This window comes from Drosophila kikkawai, chromosome X (genome assembly GCF_030179895.1).
Source record: "Drosophila kikkawai strain 14028-0561.14 chromosome X, DkikHiC1v2, whole genome shotgun sequence".
NCBI lineage: Eukaryota > Metazoa > Arthropoda > Insecta > Diptera > Drosophilidae > Drosophila > Drosophila kikkawai.
The window spans coordinates 11,689,753-11,700,844 of NC_091733.1; the positions used below are offsets into that span (position 1 = coordinate 11,689,753).

An 11,092-nucleotide genomic window follows, 5' to 3' on the forward strand; every position below is an offset into this window, starting at 1 on the left:
GCCCATTACATAAACGAAAGCACATTGCACCGCCATCGCCATCGCCACCACCATCTCCAGCTTATTAGTGTTAATTGTTGGCGACACTTTTATTTCCATTTTTCATTTTCATTTCCATTTCATGTTTCTTTTCTTTTTTTTTTTTTTTCTTTTTTCCACCGCTCATTTTTCAATCGTCGAACTTGGCAAGTGTCTGTCCCCTTAACGCTTAACGAGATTGCGTTTCAGTTCGATTCAGTTTTGAGTTCAGTCTGGGCCAGACATTATATAATTGTATGGATGGCCCTAAAGCGATTTGGACCGCTGCCCAAAATAGCAACCAAGATATGCACGAGGGCCTTATGAAAATAAAGTGTAATGGATTTTTCTTAAAATTTAAGGAAATTTCTTAAATATTTTCAAAAGTTTCTATATGTTTCTCCGCTTAAAAATCTCTTTTTGTAAGCTCTAAATACCGCGTTAGCCTCTATTCTATCCCCTCACAATCCAACGACCATATTTCGGCTTGGAACCCATCCCGAATTGGCAAAAAACGGCACTCTCCAGCACTCTCCAGCAGCGCCAATTGCAGCGATATATCAGCCAAGTTTATGGGAGACGAAGACCGCAGTTAGTGGGTACAGCAAACAGCTACAGCAGCGGTCATTGCTGTAAATCCAGCGGCAATGGCTCCTACTCCTCATCATCCTCCTTCTCCACCGAAACCTCCTCCTGCTCCCAGTGTGTCCCGAAGTTCAGAGTTTGTCGCAGGCCATGACCTTAACCAAGTGCTTTGCGTAACAACAACGACACCATCTCGAGGGGTTGATGAGTGTTGTTTTTGGCTTTCCCAGCCAGTCACGATCGTCGCAATTTTCTTGTCACTGTCACACCGAAAAAAAAAAAAAAAAAAAAAAAAAAAAAAACAGAGGCAAAGCGCACGCAACAAAACAGCAACTGCTGCAGACACAGCAGCAGCATCGGGCCAAAACACATATATAACATAAACAAAGCGTTGGTCTTAGGAAAAACGAAAAGCATAACAACAACACACAAACAGAAGCACTAACAGTAACAACAGCAGCAGCAACAGCAAAAGCAACAGCAGCAGCAACATTGCTGGCAGAGAAAGACCCGCAGCAGCAGCAACTGGCGATTTACCACGCTGATAAGCGGAAATTCATCGAGTTCACCGAATTTTGTATGCTCTAGCTGAGCGATATTTCAAAAAACAGCATACAAAAAGTAAAGGACATCCCTCTTCGGCCGCCATGTGTCTCAAAGAGCCCCCTGAGTGCGTTGCCTGGTCAGCCTTGATTTTTAGTTTTATAAATTAAAATCTCTTTGCTAGGCTACATAGTAAGGTTGCCCTTTTAAGGGTAGTGTATAAATGGTCTGCTCGCAAAAACGGGCAACAACTAACGAGGCTGCCGCAGTTGCTGCTGCAGTATATGCCAGTGCTGTTGCTGTTACTGCTGCTGCTGCTGCTGGTGCTGCTTCTGCTGCCTCTGCCTCTGCCAGCTAGCAGTTTTCATTTCTTTTTTAAGCTAACGCTCAGCGCGTTCAGCGTATTAATATTTAATTGTCGTCGATCGCGAGCGGTTGTCATTGCTCCAGAGCCGCTGGAATTGCGGTTCCTACTCCGTTACCATTAAAACGTTTAACATTAAACGTGATCCGTCGAAGTCGCGAGTCGTGTCTAGCGGCATTCCGTGAATTTCCTGCGGGAATAAACTGCTTTTTGTTTGGTGATCTTCTTGAGTTTTGTTCAGACTTTCTTGGCGGAAGGATATACCCAGAAGGATATATTATTATCTGTACCACCATGATGCCCAGGCTTTCAATTGCCTGTCTGGCCCTCGTTGTCCTTGTCGTGTGCCCCGTTTGTATATTCTCGCGAAGCTATAGCAACGGCCTGATATTTTACGAACTCAACTCGCACACACCCTACCTGCCGCCCACCGTCAGCGTGTCCCGGGGTCGCAATCTGGCGAGTGTGAAGTACTCGGAAAAGGGTTCTATATGGTCGACCTTTGGGCAGCCCTGCGAGTGCAGTGGTCCCATGTGCTCGTGCTGCGCCGGCCTCAAGGTGGATCAGTATGGATTCGATCAGAAAGGTGAGTCAAGGAGGAACTTTTCAGGAAAGTTTTTTATTTTAAGTTAAGGTTAAAAAGACTTTGTATCAACGGTTAGAAGGAGGTTCATATAACTTAATAACTCCGATCAATATCTGTTAAAAAGCCAGTTTTACAATGCACAAAAATGTTCCCTTTGGGTATCCTTAGCCAAGTGTCTTTACCTGCATTTACCCCATTAGGCCTTACTTTTAGCATAATTCATGACTTTATTTACGTTATGGGGGCAAAGTCTCTTTGCCACACAAATTGAGACAGCCTGGGATCACCTTCATGGGTCCAAATCGTGGCTCCTGCGGGCTCTGGTCTTGGAAACGGAATAGCTCCAGTCTTGGCAACCAAATCTCGGCCGCATGCCAGAGACAACAATGAGAGCTGCTTTTATTTTCGCTTCGTGACATGCCTGCATTTGCCAATTAAAATGCCACAAATCGTTGGCGCTTCCAGCGATGGTGATGCCCAGACAACTTACCACCCGCCACTTTCATTCATTGACTGGAATTCAAATCGCTGTATTTTTTCCCCTTTGTTTCTTCTCTTTAACATTTGGTTTAGATTCTTTTTAAAAACATTTTTTAACATTTTTTAAGCATTTATTTTTTACCTCTGACTCTTGTTGCAGTCTGCGCCAATGTGAGCTTTGTCCCGCAACTGGAGGAGGCTCGACTGGAGGTCTTTCTGAATGACAGACCCTCCTCGAAGTATGGGATTTCGGTGCGAAATCCGGCGCCCTTCTGCATTCCCGTAATGATGGGCGTGCCCATGGCCATGTGTGTCCAGATGACCGATGTGAAAGTGGTGGGCAGCAACCTAAACATGTGCATGGATTTTGTGGTCCGAATGGCCACCACGGATCTCTTTGAGATGCATTTCCAGTGCATGCGCATGGGCACGGATGGGCTGCAGTATGTGGACAAGAATGGGAAGCCAGTGTTGCCCCAGGGACAGCAGGGTGACGATACCGAGGAGTATGAGTATGCGGAGCTAGAGGATCAGCCGGAATATGTATCGCAGGAGGAGGAGGATTACGCATCGAACAAGAGGGAGGAGAATCCACCGCAAGAGCTTCAAGCTGAGAAGGAGGAGCCACTACGCTATCCGCAGCTGCAGAAGCCAGTTCAGGTCGTTAAAGAATTGAAGAATCATACTGAAAAGACTCCAGCACAGATCAATGATCACCTAGAGCATCAGCATGTGGAATTAATTGAAGATCAACCAGTTGGTTATCCGCCTCTAGTGATTGAGGAACTCCCTTTGGATCCACAGAAGTTGGAAGATCATCGACCCCAGGAGGATGAGGATCCCGAGCCACTGCCAATCGAAAGTGAAATGCTAATGGCTGGCGACCAAAGCAAAGATTCAGCTACCGAAGACACAGTGCCCGCAGAAGAAGAAGCCACAGAAGAAGACGGCAAAGAGACGGAGACACAGACGGAGAAAGAGGTGGAGGCAGGGACAGAGGTGGAGTTAGAGGAGGAGGCACCTGACAATGACCACGACAATGACAACGATAACGACAATGGCTATGGCTATGGCAGCGAGAGTGGCCCCAGGCCCCAAGTAATTGAAACAATTACCAATTCAATAAAAGCAACAACAACAAAACCAGCAACTACAACAACCACACCAATACCAACAACTAAAACAACAACAACAGCTACACCAACAGCTACACCAACAACTACAACTACTACACCGGCAACAACAACTACAACAACTACTACACCAACAACAACTAAAATAATACCAATACCAAACATTGTTGGTATCGATTACACAAACAAAGGCGAGAAAATGGAGACCCAGGAGGAGGAGGAGATGGAGGATAAGGTGAAAAAGTCAAGCGAGGCAGAAGAAGAAAAGGAAGAAGAAGGTGAGGGAGAAGAGGAGGAGTCAGAGGCAGAAGAGGTTGAAGGCGGAGAGGCCACAACGCTGGCCGTTGAAATGGAAAACGATAGCGATAATGAGATAAATGTGGATGATGATAATGATGACTATGAGGACCATCGCCAGGTGAAGGAACCCCCAAAGCAACAGGCTGACAATGAACAAGAAGGCGACGACGATGACGACGACGAAGAAGAGGAGGAGGCCGAAGGGGACGATGAGGAGGAGGAGGAGTACGAGGGTGAAGAAGCGGCAGAAGAAACCGAAGAAGCGGCAAAGCCGGCAGTGAAATCACAACGTAGACTTCATCGACGGCGCAACCGTGCCCGTGGCCACCCCCGGCGATTGGGGAAACTCCGACTAAGCGCTCCTTAACTTAATTAACCGTCATTCGTAATTGTTAATGAATTGTTAATGCTAAACGTTGTTGCCTGTTAATTAATACGTATTTATTGTATTTATTGAAACCAACTCAAAGCCAAACTCAAGCGAAATAAACTAAATAATTTTAAATATATACTTGTGTATACTTTTCTGTATATATTTTATGGATTGATCAAGAATATATATGTCTTATGAGTGAGTTCCCAAAAGATTATTGCTTTAAAGGTAACAGAAAATTCAGCGTTTTGCATACCATATATAAGAGCGAGGTCGAATGGTAGGTTTGGTTTTTGAGATACCTGCTTAGATTTTTTATGTAAACTGAATATTCTATTTACAAAAATATTTAATTTAAAACCATATTTACTTCTGAAAGTAAATAGTAGGTAGCAAGCAGCCTTGAAAATAGGGTCCCCCAAAACTACCTTTGCAAAGGGTAGACCCTTACCTCCAAAATCATCCAGTAACTAGATCTAAAAAAAGAAGACAAACCTTACCTTGTTTTATACATTTAGTGTTTAATTTAACTTGCATTTTGAAATGTGAATTCTTAACTATTTGTTTGGCTTAAAGTTTAGCTTTCAATTTGAAAATTTCCCTTTGGAACAAGGCAATCGGAAACTCATCCTACAAATGAAGACAAACCTTACCTTGTTTTATATATTTAATTTTTAATCTAATTAGCAAAATGTGAATCCTTAACAAGATTTTTGCTTAGAATTCAGCATGGACTTTGGAAATTTCCCTTTGGAACAAGGCAATCGACAAAAGCCCACAAAGACTGACCGAAACTAATTGAAATGCAGCTGGTGGCTCGCTTTCTGCTCGAGATTGCTTTTGTTTTTGTTATTGTTATTGCCTTTTTTCACTTGACTCTTGGTTTTTGGCCACATTTCTGCAACACCCCGGCTGTTGGCTTGTTGCGCCAGTGCCAAAAAGCGATACGGAAGGGCAAAACATTTAATTGTCCATCTCACTTTTTCCAGCCACTTTCTTTCCGCAAAAAGCAAGTAAATAAAATGTAACAAAAAAATCCAATTGCTGCGACACCCACATACAAATGAAGAGTAATCGCCGAAGCCCCCGGTACATGGCATTAAATTCACAGCGCGATTATGCAAAGTTAAACAGAAAACAACGAAGGCGCGACACAAAAGGCAGATGATGTGAAAAATAAAAGCCATTAAAAATGATAAATAAAAATGTAATAATTGTCGCCACCGAAAAAAAAACAACGATAAGCTAACTATGGCAAGACGAAGTCTGTATACTCTTGCGGTTTGAAAGCGGAATATATCATAACTAAGTCAGAAATCTATTAATTTTTGTTTGGAAAACATTTCTAGGTTGGTTATTAATAGGTTAAATTATACATCAAAAAAATTTTTAATACTTTTTTTTTTTAATATGGGAAAACTGCGTATAATTTCTAAGTTGTTTTTTCTCAATATTTTTATACCCTTGCAGGGTATTATAATTACAGTCAGAAGTTTGCAACGCAGTGAAGAAGACCTTTCCGACCCTATAAAGTATATATATTCTTGATCAGCATCAACAGCCGAGTCGATCTAGCCATGTCCGTCTGTCCGTCTGTCTGTCTGTCTGTCTGTCTGTCTGTCTGTCTGTCTGTCTGTCTGTCTGTCTGTCTGTCTGTCTGTCTGTCTGTCTGTCTGTCTGTCTGTCTGTCTGTCTGTCTGTCTGTCTGTCTGTTTCTACGCAAACTAGTCCCTCAGTTTTAAAGCTATCTGAATGAAACTTTGCATATATCTATATTCTCTCACTGCTATATATGTCGGAACCGGCCGGATCGGACGACTATATCATATAGCTGCCATACAAATGTTCAATACATTTTTAGAACAAAATATAACTTTGCTGGTTTCCAACATTTTTACACCATTTTTTAGATATGGTTATTTTATATTATCTCAGAATGTTGGTAAAAATTTTATGAAAATCTGACGACTATATGATATAGCTGCCATTGGAACGATCGGGAAATTATTAGGAAAAAAATTATTGCTTCGTTGTTTTTCAACGTATTTATACCTACTTTGAGATATAAGTTTTTTTTATTATTCTAGAATTTTGGTATAAATTTTATAAAAATCGGACAACTATATCTTATAGCTGCCATAGAAGCGATCGGTAAATGTATAAAATATGTAAAGCTGGGAATGTAAAACTGTAACTTTCAAACTGTAAACATAATAATTATAGGTGAAATGAAATGAAACTCTGTTTTGTGAGTGTTGTCAGTATTATAATCTATAATATAAACATCAAAACCAATCTGCAACGGCATGCCGAAGTTAGCTTCATTTCTTGTTAATTTCAAAATAATGAATAAGTTTTTTAATATAAAAAATCAGATTTTATAATACAAAATAATATTTTTCTAAGTCAAGGAATCATTTCCGACCCCATAAACCATATATATTCTTGATCAGCATTAACATGCGAATATTTCTAGACATGTCCGGAAGAAATCGATTTTTTGGCCACTTTTGCGAAATTTGATAAGTTACATCATTAAAATTAGCAAAAATGGCCAAAAATTTTGATTTCTTAAAATTTTAAATTTGGTATGCAGTTTTTTTAAATTAATAAACACTAACACAAAACTGCTTTCCGAATCGGAATTAATGCATTTTTGGCTTAGTTATGATATATTTTAATTGTTACCTGCAGGGTATACAAACTTTGGCTGGCCAAAGTTAGCTTTATTTCTTGTTGCATTTATAAATTAAAATTTGAATCGGAAAATATAGACATTTACATGTATGACTTTGGACAATCAAGTTTTTTATTTTTTTATTTTATGCTCCTAAGAAAACCTTAAATACATTGCACAAATCGTTATTTCTAGGTAAATTTTTTTTATTTTTAAAAATCAAAGTTTAAAAAATTCAAAACTATTTTAAAATTGAATATTCTAATTCGGAAAACATATATTTTCTTGTTTTTATTAGTTCAATAAAACGGCATACTTCATTTAAAATTTTTAAAAATTAAAATTTGTATCAGTTTCTAATAATTTTAACGAACTTTTATCAAATTTTTTTTTAGCTAGATGGCTAAATCGACTCGGCTGTTGATGCTTTTCAAGAATATACCAGATTTATGGGGCTGGAAATGACTCTTCCTTCCTTCTGACTGAAATTATGAGGTCTCTTTTATAGGGTATACAAAACAGGAAAGGAGATAAGGGAAAACAACGCGTTCAAAAACCATAATTAAATCATTTTTGGCAGCCGCTGCTACCAAGTGTTGTATAATATGGCCCCAATAATTAGGGCAGGTCTTAATTGCACCTTGCTTTTCCCCCACTTACCCTGCCATTTTGGCAATTGCAACATTCCGAGCCGAAGCCCAGGTAAAAGCTGTGAAAATCCAACACCAGTGCCGGCGTGGGAGAAAATGAAAAAAATAACATGCTCGGTTGCATTGACCAAAAGTTATGCGGTAATATGGTTCAGACCGGGCTGAAAATGAAACTAAAGATGATATTCAAGTTTTGCCACATTAAAATAATTATGTAAGGCAAGCTCTTGTTAATTTGTGGTTTATTTTTGAGGTTTCTAAATTAAGAAATATAGTAAATATAAAATAAATAAAGTATTAAGGTATAACATTAATCACTAAATTTAGTCCAAAATTATATGTAATTTATCCTTGAATTCAACTGAGACCCTGGATTATCACTCGAAATTCAAAGCTTCCTATTTCCGAATTTCCATTTCCAATTTCGAGCTCATAAAATTACCCATATCGCAAGTTAGGCGAAATTCTCAAGTGTAAACAAATCCCAAAGCTGAGATCTCTAGGGAAACAACGAAAAGCAGACCATGTCCTGGTCAAGCGGCCTGAACAGGGCCAGCCTGCTGCCGCAGCTGAAGCCTTGGCAGCGCTTCGACTGGCGTTCCTGCATCCAGTCTCAGATCTACCGGAGCTGGGGCAGCTACTACACCCGCCGCCTGATGAACAGGACGGCGCTGGCGGCTTTCGGCCGGGCGGTGGATGCTTGCAAGAAGCCATTACCGTCATCCTGCCTGATAAAGAGCTGTCCAGGCGAGGATACTGGCGTCTGCGTCGGCGACTATAAGGCCCTCTTTAAGCGCAGCCGCTGCCAGAGGGTGCTGGGATGCCCCGATCTGGCCCTCGACGATGCCCAGCGGGCGGAGCAGGCTTTGGGCATCATTCATGGCCAGCCGCAACGCGCCCTGGCGGCGGATATTGTGGCAGAGAAGTGCAATGCTCTTTACGACATGAACGCCTACGAGATGGCGCTGCTCACGGTCCACAATGCCGAGCGGCAGTTTCCGGATGACCACCACCAGCAGAACCGCTTTAGGATGATGAAGCAAAAGGTGAGCATGTCTATCCTCTAGGCAAGTCCTGGCCTTAAGCTCTTCGTGATCCTCCTTAGATCCTTGGGGTCTTCGATGACATCGTGGATGAGTCACTGTCTCCCTTCCTGCAGCAGAATGCCAAGAGCCTGGAGGAGGCCGCTCGTCTTCGCCAGAAACTGGCTAACCATGTGCCGCGTCCCCTGTGGAAGGTGCTGCGCGAGCGGCAGGAATGCGATGTCCAGAGCATTCCCGAAAGGCCAATCGTCTCGGTGACGCCGCTGGAGCAGGCCAGAAGGGGCCAGAACGAGACCCAATACAACTACAACTACATGGGGCACAACACGGTGGACATTGTGATGCTGCGCCAGTTGCGCAAGGACCAGAACCTCCTCAATCCCCACAAGCTGCAGTCCACGCCGTATCTGCGTAAGCTGAGCGCCGACAGGTATGCGATGGTCCGGCGATTCATGGTGGGTTTCCCCGTGCATCCTGATCCTGCAACCTAATCCCCTTCCCGCCGCCATCCTCCAGAAAATGATACACGCCAAGAATCCGCTGTACCACCGGCATCATGCGCGCCACTTGAGCGAGAAGGAGTGGCGACGCCGGCGGGAGATGCACCTGTTCCACGTGGAGTACCAGACCCGGCGGGACTGCCTGCGCATGCTCCGCGAAGTGCGGGACCGGCGACGCGCGGGAAACCTGGAGAAGCTCTCCGACTACGTAGAGGACATCATGTCCAGTCACATTCAGCTGAAGACATGGCGCACGTTGCCCTGGAAGTGGGAGTTCCTCAACGATGTCTACAACATCCTGGCCCTGGCCCACCTGGATCGCTGTGCCCTGCCCCGCAATGTGGATTTTCTGGAGCCGCAGAATCGTTATCTGTTGTACCTGCTGCGGCCGGAGAGGTACCGGGACATGGCCATGACCTTTGGGGGTCCCAACATGTATCTGGAGATGGCGCGCGAGGAGAGGGTCCACAGCCGGATCAAGTGAGTTTGTCCTTTGTCATTTTATTTTTAATTCCAATTGATCCTTGACTCTCAGCCAGAAGTTGGAGCAGTTGGAGGATCGGCTGAGACACTCTCGCTTTGCCATCGAGCGGGCTTATCTTCTGTTTGAAATTGCTCGCTGTCACTTCAAGGAGGCGCGCTACGATAAGTGCCTGGAGATATCCCGCAAGGCCTTTAATGGTGGGCAGAGACTGGCCTACTTTTAATGTCCTAACTGTAACCTCTCTCTTCCGTCACAGTGGCTCGCAGCTGCAACAGCCTGGTCTGGCGCTTCAACAGCGTCTTCCTGGTGTGCCAGGTCCATGCCCTGCTCAACCGCTTCGAGCGGCTCAAGGAGTCCCTGGCCAAGGCCAGCCAGTTGGCTCAGGATCTGCGGGCCCTGCACCTGGTGGCCTTCATAAGCATCTGCATTAATGTCAACAATTACGATCTGGCCATGCGGAGGATGCGCCAGTCGGAGCCGCAAGTGCGTAGGTCCCGCAACAGGAGCACAGGCACTACACCGGCGCTCTCCTCCACATCGGGCTTGAGTCTCAGTGGGGGGAGTAGGTTGGTAATGTAAACAGGGTTCACCTGGTGTCCAGTTGCCCTTAGGAGGGTCCTTCAGCCAAACCTTTTCCAAGACAAGGGTTGGTGGAAGGGCCCAAGGGCAGTTGGACAAGAGGTGAAGGAATCGAATTTTATTTTTACCTGGTGGACGTAAAGGAAGGTGTTTTTTTTATTAATAATATTAAGACTGTACGCTCGCTGAACTGCTGACTCTTTTAATGAAAATTGTCTCAAGTTTGCACCAAGTGGCTTGGCAAGTTCTTCACTTCCCCACAAAGCCACTCTCCCAAGTGCACCCAGATGACACTCGCTGGCCAGACTCCTCCACGTGCAAATTGAGTTCACCTGGCGCTGAACGAGGATAACCTTTTCCACACATGGCTCCCAGGAGAGCAAGCTGGTAAGCTGGTGAGAAAAGTGCTAAAACGATGGGCAAGACTACAGCTGGACTCTGAAGCAGAGACCAAGTCCTTCATGTAAATATGGAACTTTTATGATTAAAAGAAAACCCCTCCATGTTCTCTAGAAAAGAATCCTTTGAATAAGAATCTTCTTCTTTGTTTCAAAAAAATATTAAAACCCGTTTGCTTTTCATTGAAGCATTCAAATGAATCAAAGACATTATCTCGAGAGCGAGAACTCATGGAAAGTTTTATGTGCACCGCCACTGTGGCTCCTGTCGCGCGCGCAACGACCACCACTGTTCGGTCCTGTGCGACGTCTCGGCTCCGGGCCGACTGGATGGCCAGGATGGCTGTGCTGTGCTGTGGCTTCGACACGGAGGCTGGGC

General features: G+C 43.8%; 2 protein-coding genes across 4 annotated transcripts; both read left to right on the forward strand.

The window, feature by feature from the left end:
- Nucleotides 1-847: 847 nt before the first annotated feature.
- Nucleotides 848-4,485, forward strand: LOC108083349 (enolase-phosphatase E1). Its single transcript, XM_041775036.2, has 2 exons — nt 848-2,096; nt 2,737-4,485. Exons 1-2 carry the CDS (start codon nt 1,805-1,807, stop codon nt 4,374-4,376), a joined length of 1,932 nt encoding a protein of 643 aa, XP_041630970.1. The 5' UTR covers nt 848-1,804; the 3' UTR covers nt 4,377-4,485.
- Nucleotides 4,486-8,083: 3,598 nt separating this feature from the next.
- p-cup (presidents-cup) lies at nt 8,084-10,505 on the forward strand. 3 transcript variants are annotated; one of them, XR_011445630.1, is made up of 5 exons: nt 8,084-8,755; nt 8,815-9,207; nt 9,269-9,732; nt 9,792-9,933; nt 9,993-10,133. XR_011445630.1 is itself a non-coding variant. In XM_017179116.3 (5 exons), exons 1-5 carry the CDS (start codon nt 8,234-8,236, stop codon nt 10,313-10,315), a joined length of 1,848 nt encoding a protein of 615 aa, XP_017034605.1. In that variant the 5' UTR covers nt 8,086-8,233; the 3' UTR covers nt 10,316-10,505. The 3 variants fall into 3 exon arrangements, 2 of the variants coding, with proteins under 2 accessions (XP_017034605.1, XP_070144569.1); XM_017179116.3 differs by having other exon boundaries at nt 8,086-8,755; nt 9,788-9,933; nt 9,993-10,505; XM_070288468.1 differs by lacking the exon at nt 8,084-8,755 and having other exon boundaries at nt 9,045-9,182; nt 9,788-9,933; nt 9,993-10,505.
- The last annotated feature ends 587 nt before the right edge of the window (nt 10,506-11,092 follow it).

Coding starts and splice junctions, on each gene's coding strand:
- LOC108083349 (XM_041775036.2), top strand. CDS start 1,805: ATGATGCCCAGGCTTTCAATTGCCTGTCTGGCCCTCGTTGTCCTTGTC. Junction 2,097..2,736: donor GTATGGATTCGATCAGAAAG/GTGAGTCAAGGA, acceptor CTCTTGTTGCAG/TCTGCGCCAATGTGAGCTTT.
- p-cup (XM_017179116.3), top strand. CDS start 8,234: ATGTCCTGGTCAAGCGGCCTGAACAGGGCCAGCCTGCTGCCGCAGCTG. Junction 9,208..9,268: donor CGATGGTCCGGCGATTCATG/GTGGGTTTCCCC, acceptor GCCATCCTCCAG/AAAATGATACACGCCAAGAA. Junction 9,733..9,787: donor AGGGTCCACAGCCGGATCAA/GTGAGTTTGTCC, acceptor CTTGACTCTCAG/CCAGAAGTTGGAGCAGTTGG.